This window comes from Sus scrofa, chromosome 8, assembly GCF_000003025.6.
Source record: "Sus scrofa isolate TJ Tabasco breed Duroc chromosome 8, Sscrofa11.1, whole genome shotgun sequence".
In the NCBI taxonomy this organism is placed as follows: Eukaryota; Metazoa; Chordata; class Mammalia; order Artiodactyla; family Suidae; genus Sus; species Sus scrofa.
In genome coordinates, this window is record NC_010450.4 from 43,584,282 (window position 1) to 43,605,726 (window position 21,445).

General features: G+C 39.7%; 1 protein-coding gene across 1 annotated transcript in view; it reads right to left on the bottom strand.

Annotated features, from left to right (window-relative positions):
- The window catches only part of CPE (carboxypeptidase E), a 126,732-nt gene that overhangs the window by 15,538 nt on the left and 89,749 nt on the right, over window positions 1-21,445 (bottom strand). Inside the window, 4 exon segments of the mRNA NM_001097439.1 lie at window positions 2,593-2,775; window positions 3,828-3,945; window positions 16,416-16,583; window positions 18,460-18,656. Of these exon segments, the coding sequence (NP_001090908.1) occupies window positions 2,593-2,775; window positions 3,828-3,945; window positions 16,416-16,583; window positions 18,460-18,656 (666 nt within the window).

The window sequence follows — 21,445 nt, forward strand, 5'->3', positions numbered from 1 at the left end:
AATGCTGTGGCTCTGGTGTAGGCCAGCAGCTAGAGCTCCAATTAGACCCCTAGCCTGGGAACCTCCATATGCCACGGGTGCAGTCCTATAAAAGGCAAAAAGACAAAAAAAAAAAAAAAGAGAGTGTTGGGAAAACTGGATATACACATGCAAAAGAATGAAACTGGACTTTTATCTTATACCATACACGAAAATTAATTCAAACCGGATTAAAGGCTTAAATGCAAGACCAGAGACTGTAAAGCTCCTGGAAGAAAACAAAGAAAAGCTCCTGCCATTGGTCTTGGCAAAATTTTTTGGGATATGACACCAAAAGTACAAGTAACAAAAGCAAAAAATTAATAAATGGGATTACATCAAACTGAAAGTTTCTGAACAGCAAAGGAAACAATCAACAAAATGAAAAGGCAACTTAAGGAATGGGAGAAAATATCTGCAAATCATATATTGGATAATGTGTTAATATCCAAAATACATAGGAATTCATACAACTCAACATCAAACAATAAAAAAAACAACCTAACTAAAAAATGGGCAGAAGGTTCTCACTGTGGTGCAACAGGTTAAGGACTCAGTATTGCTGCAGCTGTGGTGTAGACTGGTGATCCCTGGCCTGGTAACTTCCATACAACCCATGTGTGGCCAAAAAAAATAAATAAGTAAAAACAGGCAGAAAACCTGAATAGACATTTTTCCAAAAAAAGACATACAGATGGCCTACAGACACATGAAAAGATGCTCAACACTGTTAATCAACAGAGAAAAGCAAATTAAAATCACAATGAGATAACACCTGTCAGAGTGACTATCATCAAAAAGAACACAAAAAACAAATCACTGGCAAGGATGCAGAGAAAAGGGAACCCTCCAATACTGTTGTTGGGAATGTAAATTACTGTGGAAAATAGTATGAAGGTTTCTAAAAAACTAAAAAGAGAACCACCATATAGCTCAGCAATTCTACTCCTGAGTATATATCTAAAAAACCCCAAAACATTAATTCAAAAAGATACATGCAGAGTTCCCGTTGTGGCACAGCAGATCCAGCTAGTAACCAAGAGGTTCTGGGTTCGATCCCTGGCCTTGCTCAGTGGGTTACAGATCCTGTACTGTGGTGAGCTGTGGTACAGGTCACAGATGCAGCTTTGATCCTGGTTGCTGCGGCACAGGCTAGCAGCTATAACTCTGATTCGACTCCTAGCCTGGGACCCTCCATATGCTCAGGATGTGACCCTAAAAAGCAAAAAAAAAAAAAAAAAAAAGATACATGCACCCGAAGTTTATAGCAGCATTATTTATAATTGCCAAGATATGGAAGCAACTTAAGTGTCCATCAAGAGTACAACCTTTAAAAATTGTGAATCACTATTTTGTACACCTATAGCATATAATATTGTACATCACACCTAAACCTCAATTTTTTAAAAAACAGAATAAACACATATCAGAAAGAAAAAAATCAGGAAGAATATTTTTCTCAGGGCATAGTTAAACAACAACAACAGACCAAAGCATATTAAACACACCAAAAATTATAATTAGCCACTGCTGCTACTCCTAACTAGTTCTCCTTTTACTTCCAGGTGGGCCACAGAAAATTGTTCTTAGTCAGTGGGAAAAAAAAAGCAGTATCTTTACAGGTCACTCCTCATCCTTGGTAGAGGCAATGTGACACAACTATGAGTGATTCATGTACCAGAAAAATGAGAGCCCTGTGAAGTCCCTACTGGAACCAGGAGCCAGGAGAGCTGGCTCCGTGTGCAGAGATTCTTCCTCCAGCTGTGGTGATGTAGGCGTTTTCCTTTTCAGACCCCATAAAAGGTGAAGAGGTTCCAGATCTAATAATAGCACTTACTGCATTAGAGAATACAAAATAAATATTCCACATCAAGTGGAATTTATTAAATAAAAACAAAAGTAGGTGGACCAAAATATGCTAAAGGCCAAAGCCAGCCCTCTAAAATATACATTCACTGATAGTCAAAGCATGACTAACATATAATCAGAATGCTGTCTATTCCCTAAGGTCAGAATTTGAAAGGTAGGACAATTAATAATTTTCTATTTATTTATTTATTTAGTCTTTTTTTTTTTTTTTAAAGGCCCACCACAGCATATGGAAGTTCCCAAGTTATGGGTCTAATTGGAGCTGTAGCTGTAGCTGCTGGGCTACATCACAGCCACAGCAAGACCAGATCCCAGCTGAGTCTGCCACCTACACCATAGCTCAGGGCAATGCCAGATCCTTAACCAACTGAGAGAGACCAGGGATCAAACCAGTATGTACCCTCATGGATACTAGTAGGGTTGGTCACCGCTGAACCACCACAGGAACTCTGGACAATATTCAATTTGTATTTTCCCAATGGATGTCTTCAGTTCAGTTCCTGCATCTCAATTAGCATCAGGATTTTTAAGAATTAACAAAAAAAAATCATACATAGCAATCAATCATGCAGAAAGCTGCCTCATTTTAATGGATGAGCTATAGGTTCAGACCGTTTCTTAATGACTGAGAACTGAAGTTTCTCTAAATATAAAGACCAATTATAATGAAGCCACTAGTCTGGCAAAAGCCAACCGGAAACTCACCTCCGGGCACGCTGTACCACGCAGCGCCGTTGGTGGTTCCCTCCACGAAGCTGCTGTCATCGTCGTTCTTGCGGCAGGGAGGCCGATCTGGGTCTGACATGGGCGGGTTGAAGGATGAGTATGCCCGGGCCAAGCTTTGGAAGATATCGTCGTCTGGGCAGGAGCTGTATTCATGAGCACTCCCTGGAAAGTAAACCCTCAAGATTAAAAAATTGACACAGACTGAGGGGCACTGCATGCTTTCTGAAGAGTGGTCTAGCATTGGTCGCTTGCTGATATATTTTTTTAGCTGTGTCACTATAAGAAAGGAATGAAGGATTAAGTACTGGACAGTTACACTTAGGTTTTAGGTTATATAGCGTCCACTCCTGAAACCACAAAGTAGAAATTGGGTGGAATGCACATTCTGCTTATGAATTGAAAACTTCACCAGAAAAGGTGACAACCTCAAGGTAAATTGGACCTGGGAAAAGTAAACAGATTTCCATTGTTAAAATTTTTAATTTAAAAAATGTACCTGTACCGGGAGTTTCTGTTGTGACTCAGTGGTAATGAACCCTAGTGAACCCAACTAGTATCCATGAGGATGTGGGTTAGATCCCTGGCCCCGCTCAGTGGGTTAAGGATCTAGCATTAACTTGAGCTGTGGTGTAGGTTGCATTTGCAGCTCAGATCTGGTGTGGCGTAGGTGGGCAGCTGCAGCTGTGATTCAGCCCCTGGCCTGGGAATTTTCATATGCTCCAGGTGCAGTGGTAAAAAGAAAAAAAAAAGTCTTTTTCTAACAGATATATATGCCAATGCCACATGAAATAAGGGATGTCACATAAAATAGGGGATGTTCCTGTACAAGAGGTGTATTTCTACAGGCAAAAATCACTTAATGACCAGTCCCTTAAAAGACTATTATAGAAATCATCCAATAAACCCTCCTAAAGTAATTGCAAACCATGAACATTAAGGGGAGTTCCCATCGTAGCTCAGCAGAAACAAATAGGACTAGTATCCATGAGGATGTGGGTTTGATCCCTGGCTTCCCTCAGTGGGTTAAGGATCCAGCATTGCCATGAGTTGTGATGTAGGTCACAGACCTGGCTGGGATCTGGCATTGCTATGGCTGTGGTGTAGGCTGGCAGCTGTAGCTCTGATTACACCCCTAGCCTGGGAACTTCTATATGCCATGCCACGGGTGAAGCCCTAAAAAAAGAGAGAGAGAGAGAAGCAGGGAGAACACCTACCACTCCGAGTCTCATCATAAGGGTAATTGGCTACCAGGTCTCCTCCATGGAGGTTAGCCGAGAGCACAAAAGGAATATCCATAATCCAATGAATGACAGCCTTGGTCTCAGGAGCAAGCTGTATTAAAGAAGAGATTAAAAGGATTATAGATGTGGCAGCCATTGGTGGGATCATTTGACAGAAAAGACATAAAAAAGGTAAAAAATAAATCACCAACAACTGAAAGCTAGTCTTATGCCAAGCACTTTGTGGTGGTTGACAAAGGAAAAAAAAAAAAAAAAAAGGAGTAGCATTCCCTTTCTCAAACTCATAATAAAAACCACGTTGGTAGTGTTTAAATTTCCTTAAAAGTTCTACTGTTATGAGCTGCCAGCTTTTCTTTCCTTGCAACTTTAAAATCAGCATACAAATCACTCGCAGATTTGGGGACATCTCCATCTGGTTTTTGTTAATAATAACTAAGAGAAAAAAACAAGGAGGAAAAAAAATAGTTGAGCCACAGAACAGGGTTCTTTCTTTATGGTGGTTCATCTCTAGATACATGGTAGATTTTATTTTCAATTTTTGCTTACTATTTTTCTAATGTCCTTCAACTATTTCAAACATTTTTTCTATTAAAAAATTAAATTGGGAGTTCTCTTCGTGGCTTATCTGTTAAGAAACCCAACCAGGATCCATGAGAATGAGGGTTCAATCCTTGACCTTGCTCAGCGGGTTAAGGATCTTGGTGTTGCCATGAGCTGTGGTGTAGGTTACAGACGAGGCTCGGATCCTGCTGTAGCTGTGGTGTAGGCCAGAGGCTAGAGCTCTGATTCGACCCCTAGCCTGGAAACCTCCATATGCCTCGGATGTGGCCCTAAAATAGCAAAAAAAATTAAATTAAATTAAATTGAGTCTTTTCAGATTTCACTGTTAAGTAGTTTACTTTGGGATGATCATCTACTTGTGATGGAACATGATGGACAATAATGTGAGAAAAAGAATGTATGTATATATATATGTATGTATACTGGGTCACTTTGCTGTACAGCAGAAATTGACAGAACATTGTAAATCAATTATAATAGAAAAAATAAAAATCTTTAAAAAAAATTTTAGGAGTTCCCTTTGTGGCTCAGCAGTTAACAATCCCGACTAGGATCCATGAGGATGCAGATTCGATCCCTGGCCTCGCTCAGTGGGTTAAGGATCCAGTGTTGCTGTGAGCTGTGGTGTAGGTCACACATGTGGCTTGGATCTGGTGTTGCTGTGGCCATGGCATAGGCCAGCAGCTATAGCTCCAATTCGACCCCTAGCCTGGGAATTTCCATATGCCATCAGTGCAGCCCTAAAAAGCAAAATAAATAAATAAAACCCAAAACTCTAAAAAAAAATTTTTTAGTAATAAAAAATTAATTAAAATTAAAATAATAAAAGAAATTTTAAAATAAATTAAAACAAAAGCGAAAGTTTCAGATATTCATGTTGTCTTTTGAATGATTCATAGCCCCCATACCTTGGAAGCAAAAGAAAGGAGGAAGGAAATTTATACCAAAGAATGAATCTGAGCCAATAGCTTGATACTTGTATCTGCTAAGTTTTTAATAGCAACTAGTAAGACTCTTATTAAACTCCGGAGTTCCCGTCGTGGCTCAGCGGAAACAAATCTGACTAGGAACCATGAGGTTGCAGGTTCCATCCCTGGTCTTGCTCAGTGGGATAAGGATCTGGCATTGCCGTGAGCCGTAGTGTAGGTCACAGATGCGGTTCAGATCCCGTATTGCTGTGGCTATGGTGTAGGCTGGCAGCTGTAGCTGCAATTAGACCCCTAGCCTGGGAACTTCCACATGCCACTAGTGCGACCCCCCCCCCCCAAATAAGATAAGCTCCCAAGTTTTAAACCTCTTTGATTTAAAAAAAAAAAAAAACCTTTTACTGAAAATGTTATTCATATTGTTCTTTGGTACAGAAATACTAAGAGCATCAGTAGGTATTGATGGTGATAATCAGATCTTGTATGTCTCTGTTCAGTTTATGAATATTTCTCACATACACTATTTTCTTGAGCGCCACAACGTCCCCATTGGCGTAAGAAAAGATATCCATCCCCGTTTCTCAGAGGAGACTCTGAATATTGGGAGTGTTAATGACATGTTAACACTCAGAACTTTAAGATTCAAATCCGGTCTATGAAATTATAAATCCCATGTTATTTTCAGTATGTCAGCTTTAATGTAGCAAAACTATCCTTTTTGGGGGAATTCCCTTAGCAGGCTAAGGATCTGGTGTTGTCATTGCTATGGCATGGATCTGATCCCTGGCCCTGGAACTTTGGCATGCCACTGGCACAGCCAAAAAACAAAAAACAAAAACTGTCCTATTTTTCATGTAGGCTACTCTTAATTATGAAAAAGTGGGGTTAATAGATGCAAACTATCACATTTGGAGTGGATAAGCAATAAGATCCTGCTGTATAGCACAGGGAACTACAATAGTAACTTGTGATGGAACATGATGGAGGATAAGGTAAGAAAAAGAATGTATATACATGTATAACTGGGTTGCTTTGCAGTACAGCAGAAACTGACAGAAAATGTAAATCAACTATAATGGAAAAAATAAAAACTTAAAAAAATTTAAAAAATAAAAAAGTGATTTAGAATAGGGTGTTATTTTGTTATTTGTTTGATTTATCTTATTCTCACTATAAAAATTGTTCATTGTAGAAATGTAGAAGAGAGAAACACAAAGGAAATTAACATTACCCATAATTTTACCATCTAAAGATATGCACTGCTAACATTTTCATATATCTTTCTTAGTCTTCTTCCAATGCACTTACAAAGTTTTTTAATGTGATCATTTACATACCATTTTGTACACCACCTCGTTTGCTTGACAACAGATAACACTTTTTCAAGTCACTGAATAGCCTTCTAATTTTTGTTTTAGGACTTCCCATTGTGGCTCAGAAGAAGTGAATCCAACTAGTATCCATGAGGATTCGGGTTCGATCCCTGGCCTTGCTGAGTGGGTCAGGAATCCAGCGTTGCTGTGAATATGGTGGAGGTCACAGACGTGGCTTGGATCCCACACTGCTGTGGCTGTGGCATGGGCCAGCAGCTGTAGCTCTGATTCAACCCCTAGCCTGGGAACCTCCATATACCGTGGGTGTGCCCTGAAAAGCTAAATAAATAAATAAATCATTGTTTTAATGGCTGAGTAGTAGTTCATGTACGGATACTACTTATTTTTAAACACAAACAAAATAACAGCTAATACTTTCTGTGTGACACACTGAATTTTCACAACCACCCACAAGCTGTATGTACCCCCATTTTACAGATAAGTAAACTGGGACATAGGGAAGTCTGGGAACACATGAGGCCCCCAGTTGGGAGTGGAGGGGCAGGACTCCAGCCCAGCAGTCTGGCTCAAAGCCACCACACCAGCATCAGGAATCTCTAGTTGGTGGGAGGGGAGGGGGAAATGGGAAGATGATGGTCAAAGGATACAAACTTTCAATTACATAATGAATTAGCTCTGAGGATCTACTGTACCCCCAGATGACTTAATAATACTAAATTATTATTATATGTGTACTTAAATTTGCTGAGAGAATAGATTACAACTATCCTCACCACAAGGAAAAAAAAAAGTAATTGTGAGGTGATGGGTATGTTAATTAGCTTGATTGTGGTGATCACTGAACAGCATATATGTATATCAAATCACCACACTGCACATCTTAATTCTATATAATTTTTATTTGTCAATTATACCTCAATAAAGGTGGAGTGGGGGAATCACCAATTGCTGGGTATTGATTTATTATGAAAAAACAATGCTGTGAACACACTTGGAGCTACTCTTTGCCCAGATCCATACTTTTTAAAGGGAAATTTCCCTAGAAATGAAATGAACTGACCAAAAACTAAGCATATTTCTTAATTTAAAAAAAAAAATGTATTCCAGGGAGTTCCCATTGTGGCTCAGCGGTTAACAAATCTGACTAGGAACCACGAGGTTGCAGGTTCGATCCCTGGCCTCACTCACTGGGTTAAGGAACTGACATTGCCATGAGCTGTGGTATAGCTCGCAGATGAGGCTTGGATCCTGCATTGCTGTGGCTCTAGCATAGGCTGGTGGCTACAGCTCCGATTAGACCCCTAGCCTGGGAACCTCCATATGCTGCGGTTGCAGCCCTAGAAAAGCCAAAAAACAAAAACAAAAAACGTATTCCAGATTGCCTTCCTGTAAGATACAGCAACATACTGAGCAACAGTATATTAAACTTGTCATTTCTAATCATTCTTATCAACATAGCATATGTGTTTTTTAAGTCTGTCGCTTTAATACATAATAGAATAAATACATAATACATAATAATAAACAGAATTTTTTAAATTTTCATTTTTTGGAGTTCCCATCACGGCACAGTGGTTAACGAATCCGACTGGGAACCATGAGGTTGTGGGTTCGATCCCTGGCCTTGCTCAGTGGGTTGAGGATCCGGCGTTGTCTTGAGCTGTGGCGTATGTTGCAGACGCGGCTCAAATCCCGCGTTGCTGTGGCTCTGGCGTAGGCCAATGGCTACAGCTCTGATTAGAACCCTAGCCTGGGAACCTCCATATGCCATGGGAGCAGCCCTAGAAAAGGCAAAAAGACAAAAAAAAAAAAAATTCATTTTTTTGATTAGTAATACTGGAGCCATTTCTATATGTTTAGTGACCATTTACGTTTATTCTTTTTTTTTTATTTTATGGCTGTACACAAGGCATATGGAAGTACCTAGGCCAGGGACTGAATCTCAGCCACAGCTGTGGCAACACCCGGTACTTTAATCCATTGTGCCAGGCTGGGGATTAAACCTGCACCTCCACAGTAACTGGAGCCACTGCAGTCAGATTCTTAAACCATTGCACCACAGTGGGAATTCCCATTTATGTTTATTCTTTGGTGACATATTTATATATGGTTTAACTATTTTTCTACTGAAATTAGTTTATTAATTTGCAAGAGTTGTTCAACCCTCTACTACATCTTATATTTCCCCAAGTTTGTTATTTGCCTTTCAAATTTAAGAACAATAAAAATTAAAATACAAAACATTAAGATATTTATATTGTCAAATCTACTGCTTTTCTTCTTTTGCTTTTCTATTTCACCCATTTATTCAATAACTATTAAATGGTCACCAGTTATATAGATAAGGGGGATTTATTTACCAAAGGGATAAAAGGAAATGCCATATTTACCAAAGTTTTATTTTACTAGGTTTATACTTTTTATATTGAAATCACAACATATCTAGATTTTCTCTTGATCTATGCTGATATTTGTGAGATGGATTTGTCTCAGTCCCATTTGTTGAATAACCTATTCTTCCCACAATAATCTGAAACATTCCCTTTGTTATGTATTAAATTCTTATACACATTTATATTTGCTTCTAAAGTTTAAATTAAATCAAATCCAACTTAAATTTTGGTTTAAATCAACCTTAAACAAATATAGGATAACTTAAACAAAAAAATCTAATGTATGTGCTTTTTGGCAATGAGTTTATGGTTTTATTAGGCTTATTTCTAAAAAAATAGCATTAACATCATATGATACAGGTTTGGCACACATTTCTTCTATAATATTCTGTTCAAAAGTTTTTCTTTTACTGCTGAATTTTCTTTCGGTCCTCTTGCTTGTGCATCCACCCATTCCCCGTATTTATTCAAACCCAATGATTGGTACTGACAGATATTTCACTGAGTTCAGAAGAGAGAGAGATCTCTATGGTTTGGAGAAGCACTGAGGACTTCAGGAAGGAGGTTGTACATCACAATGTCTCCGGGGGAAAAATAAGGTAAATTTGGATAGAGAAGCAAGCAAATATTCCGTGGAGTGAAAGGTAGGTTTGAGTGTGAGCTCAGGAGGCAAAGCCATCCTGCAGCAGACTGTATTCTAGTATTTATTATTGACCTGAAAGAGTTCAAAATGACATGTTTCCATATATTTACATGTTAATTTATGAATAAACATAATTTTGAAGGATACATACCAAAATGTGAATGGTGGTCATTTAAGAATGTAGGGTTATGGGGGAGTTCCCACTGCAGCACAATGGGTAAATGATCTGGCTTGTCTCTGTGGTGTTGTTGGTTCGATTCCGGGGCTGGTGCAGTGGGTCAAGGATCCAGAGTTTCTGCAACTTGGATTAGATCCCTGGCCTAGGAACTTGCATATGGTACAGGTGTGGTCAAAAACAGTAAAAAAAGGGGGGGGGAGCATAATGGGTTATTTTTCTTCTTATCTATATTTGATTTGTCTTTTTGCTTATATAATTTTTTTTTTTTTTTTTTTTTTTTTTTTGCTTTGTAGGGCCACATCCACGGCATGTGGAGGTTCCCAGGCTAGGGGTCGAATCAGAGCTACAGCCACTGGCCTACACCACAGCCACAGCAATGCCAGATCCGAGCTAAGTCTGCCACCTACACCACAGCTCACAGCAATGCGGATCCTTAACCACCGAACAAGGCCAGGGATTGAACCCACAACCTCATTGTTCCCAGTCGGATCCGTTTCCACTGCACCACAACGGGAACTCCTAAATATTACTTTTTAATAAAAAAAGTTTTTAAAGAACTTCTAAACTGTTTTTTGAAACAAATTTACAGATACAGTCCTGAATATGTGGCTATTAGTTTAGCCTATTGTTAGTTACTATACATACACTATTGCTAATATTCATATCACCAGATATTCAAAACCAAGCAATCAAACTCCACAACTTGATAAGTTAAATTCAAGTTTCTCTTTGACTACTAATAGCTGACTAAATGCTAAAAGCTCCGATTACTGTAATCACATATTAACTAATCCAGAGAGAAAGCTCTGGCAAACCCTTAATATGGAACCCTTAATCAAATCCAGAGTCAGCTATGACCTCTTAATTAAAACTTCCACTTAAAGACTGTAAATATAGCTCAAATGTTATGCTCCATAACTAGATGGCTTTGGCTCTTAAAATATATTAGAGCTTATTAATTCCATTTTCTTCACAATTCTAGCCATTAAAGACAAGTATAAATTTAATAAAATTATTTGACTTATTTTAATCACAATTCAAGCCAAGGTTCATGTATTCAGCCTAGATAATGGTGGCAGGGAACAGGCTGAAGTGCTAGAGAGTAGATGAGAAACGACCTGGCAGGAAGAACTCCGAGGAGCAGCAGAGAGCTTATATTCAAAAAGGTGCAGAAGAGAAGGGAGAGCATTCTGGAGGACGTAATAAAAATGTAGGTTCTGGAGTTCCCGTTTTGGCTCAGGGGTAAGAATTCAACATAGTGTCCATGAGGATGTGAGTTTGGTCCCTGGCCTTACTTAGTGGGTTAAGGATACAGTATTGCTACAAGCTGGGGCATAGGTTGCAGATATTGCCATGGCTGTGTTGCTATGGCTGTGTTGCCCTGGCTGTGTTGCCATGGCTGTGGCATAGGCCAACAGCTGCAGCTCCAATTTGACCTTAGCCCAGGAACTTCCATGTGCCACAAGTGTGGTCATAAAAAGAGAAAAAAAAATGTAGATTCCTTTCTGCCACTTTTTCCCATAGGATACACACCCAAGACTTCCTGATTCAGCATTCATGGGAATCTACTTTTTTCTTTTTTTTTTTTTGTCTTTTTGTCTTTTGAGGGCCTCACACGGAGCATATGGAGGTTTCCAGGCTAGGGGTCTAATCAGAGCTGTCACCGCCATCCTACACCACAGCCACAGCAACGCCAAATACAAGCCACGTCCTCGACCTACACCACAGCTCACGGCAACGCCGGCAACCCACTGAGCAAGGCCAGGGGTCGAACCCGCAACCTCATGGTTCCTAGTTGGATTTGTTTCCACTGCACCAGGACAGGAACTCCCAGGAATCTACATTTTTTAATGAGTATAGTTGATGTACAATATTATATAAGTTTCAGGTGTATAACACAGTGACCCACAACTTTTAAAGGTTATCCTCAATTTATAGTTATTACAAAATACTGGCTATATCCCTGTGCTATACAATATATCCTTGTAGCTTTCTTATTTCATACATAGTATTTTTGTACCTCAATCTCCCACACCTATCTTGCCCCCTTCCGCCTTCCCTCTCCCCACTGTTAATCACTTGTTTGTTCTCTATATCTGTGAGTCTGCTTCTTTTTTATCATATTCACTGGTTTTTATCTTTTAGATTTCACACATAAGTGGTATCATATAGCATTTGTCTATCTTTGACTTAATTTGCTTAGCATAATACCCTCCAAATCCGTCCAAGTTGTTGCAAATGGCAAAATTTCATTTTTTTATGGCTGAGTAGTATTATATCGTGTACATAGCATATCTTCCTCATCCGTTAATGAATATTTAGGTTGCTTTCCTATCTTGACTATTATAAATAAGGAATCTTCCTTTTTTAACCTCGATTCCTACAACCCTAGAAATTTTAAAACCTCTCTAAGGATACAGAGGACAGACTGGTGGTTGCCAGAGGCAGGAGGTTGGAGACAGGTGAAATGGGTGGAGGGGTCAAAAGTACAAACTTTCAGTTATAAATAAATAGGTCCTAGGTATGTATATATAGCATAGGGATTATAATTAGTAATACTGTGTTGTATATTTGAAAGTTGCTAAGAGAGATCTTAAAAGTTCTCACCACAAGGAAAAAAATGTGTAACTATGTGTAGTGATGGATGTTAACTAGACTTATTATGGTGATCATTTCGTAAGACATTATAAGTATCAAATCATAATGTTATATGCCAAGTATATCTTAATAAAAGTAAATATATACAAACAGACCTACATATATACAGACCATTTTAAGGCTAAGAAGGGCAAGTGAGAAAGAAGGGATATGAAATAGCATTAATGAAATGCCTACTATGTATCTTGCTCTGGGCTAGGTCCAAACCCTGTCTCAATCTAATTGACAAAGAAAGAAAATGGAGATGAACCAGACACAGGCAATATTGCCCCATGATTTACTAAAGATTCAGTACAATGGAAAAAAATCTTCCTTCTGTTCCAGAAAAGAGACTAAAATTTAACTTGTATATATTTCTCTTTATTTTACCTTTATCCAGAAAAGGTACTGGCACTGAGATTTTTTTCAGTAAAAGCTCTAGTTTTTTTAAAATAACATGAGCAAACATGTTTTTCAAGAGCATTCTTAAGCTAGATGTATGAAAACATCTAATACAAACACATATTATGCAAATATTACACAGGTTCCGTTAGGGAAGAGGAAGGTTAGTGCTGGTGGAAAATTATGGCACTTGCACCAAGGCAGCTAATCTAATATCCTGTCAACGTGAGTTTACTTCATGATTCTTCTATGATATTTTTTTTTTAGGGCCACACCCACTATATATGGAGGTTCCCAGGCTAGGGGTCTAATCAGAACTGTAGCTGCTGGCCTACGCCAGAGCCACAGCAACACCAGATCCAAGCCTCGTCTGCCACCTACACCACAGCTCACTGCAACGCCGGATCTTTAACCCACTGAGAGAAGCCAGGGATCGAACCTGCAACTTCATGGTTCCTAGTCAGATTCGTTTCTGCTGCACCACAATGGGAACTCCCAATCCTTCTATGATAGTTAAGAATTCTTTTTCTCATTCTTCATATTTAACAGACATCATGGGCTAGTAAATGTAAGCAGTGGGGAAAGTTTGTGGGCTAATATCCACACTGGGCTTCCAAAATAGTTTTTGCTTCTGTCTTCCACTTCATAGCTCATTCCACAAGACTACCCTCTTCTCCCCTCTGGTTATCCCAGCCCTATGCTTTTCCAGCTCTCCTTTCTCCCAGGAAAGATTGTTTGGGGGCTGAGAAACTGCCAATCTATGAATCAGAAGCAGGAACATTTAGGTCACTCACTTATCAGCTTCTGCAAACTCCTCAGGCCCTGGCAGCCCTTTTCGCAGACCAGTCCCCACGCATATATTTAGGATTAGATGAACCCTAAATATATGCAGGAGAATCCCTCTTTCCTGGATCAACAACCCAGTGTCCCAACCATGTGCTGACTGCATGTCTGGTTTTTAGATGTTGTGATCTGCTTACCAGGCTGCATTGCACTCATTCATAATAGTCTTTCAGTCTACTATATGTCAGACTCAAACAGGAATTCTAATTCCTGTAATCAAGGAACTGAAATCTAGGAGTTCCTGCCATGGTTCAGTGGGTTAAGAATCCAACTGCAGTAGCTTGGGTCATTGCTGCAGTGAGGGTTCCATCAGTAGGTTAAAGGATCCAGCATCACTGCAGCTGTGGCGTTAGGTCACAGCTGTGGCTCAATGGATCACTGGCCCAAGAAGGTCCATATGCTGTGGGTGTGGCCATGAAATTAAAAAAAAAAAAAAAAAAAGGAACTGAAATCTAGAATCAAAAAGAAAAACAGGTATATAAATAAATTATAACATATATAAAGCTCTATGCAACTCAAAGCACCAGACTGGAAGCATATATAAATAACATAAAGGCAGGCTTAACAGGATCTTTTTGGAGGTACAGAGGAAGACTTTGCAGGGGAGGTGACATGGAAGGAACAAGAAGAGCACTGTGGACAGCTAGAACAACAACACATATGAAGACAAAATTATTAGAAAGTGGTACACTCAGGGAGTATATGGAATATCAAAGCCAGGTTAAGGAGTGGGTGGGCTGGCAAGCTGCCAGGGGCCAAGGGAAACTTGAATAGCCCTGGAACTATTAATAAAAGGAGGACACTGTCCTTTCCCAGTTCTCACTTAGGAAAGATACTAGAAGAAGTTGACAAGCCAGAGCAGAATTGCCTGGAAAGACACAAGAGGCGCTGGGGGCTGCTGACCACAGTCCTCACTGTTCCTCCGTGGTGGGCTTGCCTCCCCTCCATGTAACTGGAAACAGTGATCAAATGGTATTGGCCTGAAGGCACCAAATGTTTAGTTGGTGTGTCAGTGTGTCCATCTGACCCTGTGGCCCATAACAGAGCACCGAGAAACTAGGCTGACACCCTAGTAACAATTCTAGGTCCTGACCTCCAGCACTTCTAGGTACTAACTCATTCAATCTTCATAACCACGCTATGGGGAGGATACTATAATCATCTCCATATTTCAGATGAAGAAGCAGAAACACAGAGTGGTTAAATAACTTTCCAAAACTCACACATCAAGAACAGAACCAGGGTTTGACCCAAGGAGGCTGGCTTTAGAGTCTCCACCCTAAACCATCACCCAATTCTGACATTTTTTATATATAATGATTTTAATTTTTTTCCATTATAGCTGGTTTACAGTGTTCTATCAATTTTCTATTATACAGAAATGATGACCCAGTTAAACATATATGTATACATTCTTTTTTCTCACATTATCAAATATATGGCACAAATGAACCTTTCCACAGAAAAGAAAATCATGGACTTGGAGAATAGACTTGTGGTTGCCAAGGGGGAGGGGGAGGGAGTGGGGTGGTTGGGGAGCTTGGGGTTAACGGATACAAACTATTGCCTTTGGAATGGAGTAGCAATGAGATCCTGCTGTGTAGTACTGGGAACTATGTCTAGTCACTTATGATGGAGCGTGGTAATGTGAGAAAAAAGAATGGATACAATTCTGACATTTTGAGTTTTCACTTTATCCTCTGGGCAGTGGGGAGCTGGCGAAGTTAGGTTTTTAAGCAATAGAGCAATAATTTGTGTATGAATATCACTCTGGAGGAATTTGAGAAGACTGAATGAAGGTGGGAGAAGCTGAACCCAAAGCAAGAATGGGGGCTACCTTCCTTGTCAGGGCAGGAGGCCACAGGGCCTGAGTTTGCAGAGGAAGATGAGGCTGAAGGGTGTCAGAGCCAACATGCTGAGATCTGGTAACATGACTACTGAGTGACAGAGACAGGAAAACTCAGGCTTTGCATGATCAAGTAAGTGTTTTCTTAGGGAAAGACTTGTTTCCAGTCATGCTGACCATGAGGCCCCGAATGTCACCAGATAAAGGGACTCGTGAGCAAGTAAAAGAGAGAAACAGAACTCCATAGAGATCTGGGAGAACCTGTGTAATCCATCGCACTGAAGGTACAGGAGAGGACAAAAACCTAGGGAAAGAGATGAGGGTAGCAGATGGGGCCCTGAAGGCCATTGTTTAAGCCAAGGCAGAAGAAACATGGAAGGAAACAGTTGCAATTTGAAAGGCAGTAGAGGAGGCAGGAGAAAGTAGAGTTGTGCAAAACAAAGGGGAAGAAAGTTCTGGAAAAGAAGAAAAAGGTCAACAGGGTGAGATGCTGGAGGAGGTGCTGATCAGATGTGCTGATCAAGGGCCTCTGAAAAGGCCAAAAAGCTTTTCCACAATACCCACAACCAAGTTCCTCCATCCTGATCTACCCCTGCCTCCTACTCCCTAAACCCCTGACCAGTCCTGAGGTAGGACTGATTTCCAGGCCCCAGGCATCCCAGCCTTGACTTTGACAGTGTAGTGAACTATCCTGCTCAAGCTTTCACAGGATTCCTGTGCCTTCACCATGATGAAGGTAACAGACCTGCGTCCTCAGGATGGAAAACAGAACCCAAGGAAACCATACACATTCTCTACCTTTGTGTTTTGATCCACAATTTTCTTCAGATTTTTCAGCAGATGATTATTTGGACCACCTTCCTTCTCATTGACATAAACTATCCTGTCCAGGTCAGGAAAGTTCCGGTTCAGATCTATTCCCTGGGCATTGCTTCGACCCACAAACCAGTCCTTGAGCTCACCAGGCTAAAAAAACAGAAAACAAAAAACAGAGGAAAATCACTTACTATTATTGTTAAACTAAAAATGAGTTAAGACTTTAAGGTCTTATTCATGATTTTTAAAATCATTTTTTAAGATCACTCATTTCAACAATATCCTCCTACAATGACATTTTCACTAAATTACTGATATACTCATGAAGGTATCAGTACCAGGTTTAAAGTATTTGTTACACACATTTTGAAAGTATTTTCAATGAATAATATTTTAAATATTAATAATAATTACACAAAATATATTTAACATTAAACTGCAAAAAAGCACATATATATGAACTAATAATAGAGGGTATGTCTCACGGCATGCCACTCTGTACTTGGCTTAAGTAAAATACTCACTGCTTCTGAAAAACCACAGAACTCTCCTTTGAAATATTCAAAAGAACAAATTACTAAAGGTTAGATGCTTAAATTGAGCTTAACATGAATTATTTACGAATTACCAATATGCCTCTCTTTTATCTTTTATTTATTTATTATTTTGCTTTTTAGAGCCACACCTGTGGCATATGGAAGTTTCCAAGCTAGGGGTCGAATTGGAGCTGTAGTCACCAGCCTACACCACAGTCACAGCAATGCAGGATCTGAGCCACTGGCCTACACCACAGGTCATGGCCAGGCAGAATCCTTAACACACTGTGCAAGGCCAGGGATCAAACTTGGATCCTCATGGATACTAGTTGGGTTCATAACCCACTGAGCCTCAATGGGAACACCAATGTGCCTCTCTTTTATAGTCTTCATAAAAATGATGAGCTCCAGAACTTTTGTTTCAACTCTGTAAGTTGAAAATTTCCTGTTCAATTTTAAACCCTTCATTCCACTAATCGTATAATCTGGAAATTTAATAAATTTCTAAACTATTCAGTTATATTCTATAAAGTAGATTTCTTGTTTCACTGTTAAACTATATTAAATCTATAATATAGAGATAATTTCCATATTTCTAAACTTGTGTAAGTTCAGACTGAGGAATAAAAATCTATAAGACAGAAAATAGCGGTGATAATTTGTTGTCTATCCTGTCTTAAAGTTCTGAATATCACCTTAAAATAGTAAATAATTTTATTCTCTATGTTACCAGAATTTTTCTCTTACAACTTTAACAATTATATCAATGTTATACTTACAGAAATCCACTGACTAGATTTCAGACAAGGTCAAACTATCAAGTCACTGGATCTTTTATTTTTAAGGTGCAAAAAAATTTCTTAGCCAGAGATTAACATACTAAATATATACTTTAATATGTTCTCATAAAATAAGAAAATTATTTGAAACAGTAGAAAACAACAAAACGTCCTCCACCCCTGAGCAAACAAAATGGGAGCACTCTATATATCTTCTCTGAAAACATCACTACTTTCTAGCTTCTCTAACAGTTAAAGTATATTAAGTTAATTTTGATTTAGGGGTAGGAGGGTTTGTTTGGCTTTTTTTAATTTATTACTTCATGCATCATAAACAGACTTCAGTAGAGGGCGCTATGGCATCGCCTCATTCAGAATCTGCAATGGCCTCACTCTTCAATGTGGCTGAAGAGACTTTTCATATGTCTAGATTTTAGACACAAACTTGCCTAGTCACAAATGTGAACGAATAAATATGATTTGCTAAACAACAAAATAATACTGACTTACTAACCAAATTTCTTATTCACATTTCTGCTGAAGAAACCCTCATCCACCATCACTTACCTTCTGATCTTCTTCCTCACTAGCAAATTGAACACCATTATCACTTACACCCTCCACAGCGCTCTCTGTACACTTCATGTGAGCACATTCCTCATAAATGAGCACATATGTGCAATCCACGAAATAAAGCAAGCAGACACCCACCTGAGATGCTGCCTTCTCAAAGCCATCGGGGTTGAGGGAAGGCATGATGTGGATCCGGGTATTGTGGATCAGCTGGACAATGGTCTCATTCCCCTTTTGGTATTCATTGCACAGGTACTGGGCCAGGAAAATGAGCAGTTCCCGTCCAACAGCCTCGTTGCCATGCATATTCCCAATGTATTTAAACTCAGGCTCACCTAAAAGCCCCAAAATAAATAGTACAGAGACTTTTTCTATCACACCAAAGAGAAGGCAAATGACATGCAGTGCAAAAAATACTGTATAGTCACTAATTCATTACACTCAGCTGATAACTTCTTTGTCCTCCACAACGGATGTCTAAGAAATCTACCTGAAAAATAAAATACTCCATATGCCCCTTCTATCCTAATTCTCTTTCCCCAGCTTCCCACCTGTTGGGCACTGAATTGTGCCCATCCCTAAATTCATATGTTGAAGCCCTAAGTCTCAATGGGATGGTTTTTGGAGGTAAGGCCTTTAAGGAGGCAATTAAGGTTAAATGAGGTCATAATCTAGAAAGACTGTTGGCCTTATAGGAAGAGGAAGAGACACCAAAGATTCTCTCTCTCTCCACAAGCATGAAGAAAAGGTTGTTGAAGACACAGCAGGCAGGCAGCTGCCAACAAGTCAGGAAGATGGGCCTCATCAGAAACCAGGTGCTTTGGGAATTCCCACTGTGGCTCAGCAGAAACCCCTAGCCTGAGAACTTCCATATGCTGAGGGTGCAGCCCTAAAAATCAAAACAAACAAAAAGAAACCAGGTACCTTAACCTTGAATTTCCCAATTCCAGAACTGTGAAAATATAAACGTCTGTTGTATTTTTTTATGGCCGCCTGAGCAGACAAATATACCATGACATGCCCAATAATTAATAATAGCACATTGTGTGCCTCCTATCCTTAAACACTGAACTTTCATGTTTTCTTATTTAGTCCTCACCAAACAGCTTAAAACAGGTATTATTACCCATCTCTATTCTATGGTAAGCAAACAAGTTCAGACTACACAGGAGACCTGACCTCAGTTACAAAGCCAAATAAGCCAGGATTCAAATGCTGACCCTCTACATTTTTTTTTTTTTTTTTAACCTGCAGTGACTAAAAGCATTAATTTCTAGAGCCAGACTGTGTGGGTCCAAACCTGGCAGCAACTCTTACTGGCTGGTCTTGAGTAGTTACTTCAGCTCTCTGGGGCCCTGTTTCCCCATCTGTAAATGAGATGCTAGATTCTACCTCATAAGGTGATTATAAGAGCTAAATAATAAGTGTAAATGCTTAGAAGAGTGCCTGGCAACAAAACAAGCCCTATGTGTTCGTTATTTTTTAAAATACTATTATTATTGCATCACATTATCTTACCATTGTGAGGTGCTTTATCATGTATAATCTAGTTTTCTTTTTATAACAGCCCACTAAAGTACAGAAAAGAGATTTTTTTTGTTTGTTTGTCTTTTTGGGCGGCACCGTGGCATATGAAAGTTCCCAGGCTAGGGGTCGAATCCAATCAGAGCCACAACAATGAACCACAATGAACCACAGCCACAACAACACCAGATCCGAGCCGTGTGTGCAACTTACACCACAGCTCACGGCAACACCGGATCCTCAACCCACTGAGGGAGGCCCAGGATCGAACGAGGATCCTCATGGATGCTCGTCAGATTTGTTTCTGCCAAGCCACGACAGGAACTCCAAAGACAGATATTTTTATCACTATTGCAGAGATACAGCTCAAGAGGATCATTTTTGCTGAAGGGCCCAGAATTCAAACATAAATCATGCTGCCTGTTCCTCTGCATTTTAGGAGAAATAATAAAATTTCAGAGCAAAGCAGCAAAGCAATCTAAATTAACCTATTGTTCAGCTCCTTTCTGCTTCATCCATCCAACAGACCCAATTTCTATAGTGGGAAAGCTCCTCCCATTTTTGTAAAAATCACTGAGACTGCTCACCCCTGGTGAGGAGGAAGAGGAAGAGGAGGTGGGGAGGAGGAGGGGAAGAGGGAAAGGGGGGAAATGGAGGGGGAGATGGAGGGAGGAGAAGAAGAAAGTCTTATCTTTTTCCTAGAAACCTGTTATCTAAATATTCTTTGCATGAGATTCCTGGGTGTGTGGTTCGAATGACTGCTAACTGTAGAAGCCATGTGTGACCTCTCAGCCTGAGCTGAAGCTAATCTTAATCTAAAATTAGGTGGGGGCAGGGTCAGTGCTATTTATATGCCCCTCATTTTTCACTTGGAGGGAAGGTCTCTAATAAACTACCTTCAGGAATTTGCCCAGAAGGTATGTATGATGTGGAAAGAGATGGGTTTTTTTGCTGCTGATTTCATAATAATCTTCCTTTCTGTCAAACTCACTCCCTTAATGGGTGTGCGAGCAGGACTGAGACACAGGAGAAACGACAGCAGTCTACTACAAAAGAAACAGAAGAAGCCAGGAGGCAGTCTCATAAGTCTGCCTCCCAAAGTTATTTTATAAGACTGTAGTATTGCAGTCATTCTGGTCATGACTCCCTACCTCAACATAACTGAGAAACTCAAAAGAGCTTGGTCCACAACCTGCAGAAAGTAGTTGATCACATTGAAATTTTCTATTACTCCTCTGGATTAAAAGGAAAAAAAAAAAATTTATTGTTTAAAAAAAAAAAAAAAGAAATCGCAGGAGTTCCCTTTGTGGCTCAGCGGTAACGAACCCAACTAGGACCCGTGAGGACACGGTTTGATTCCTGGCCTTGTTTAATGGGTTAAGGATCCGAGGTTGCCGTGAGCTCTGGTATAGGCCAGCAGCTGTAGCTCTGATTTGATCCCTAGCCTGGGAACTTCCATGTGCCATGGGTACGGACCTAAAAACAAACAAACAAAAAAAAATTAAAATAGCAAAGTTATAGTCACTTGGCCAAATTTGGCATCCCAGTGTTTTGTTGGGCTGTCATAGCATACCTTGTGTCTGAATCTGAATGCTTTGGG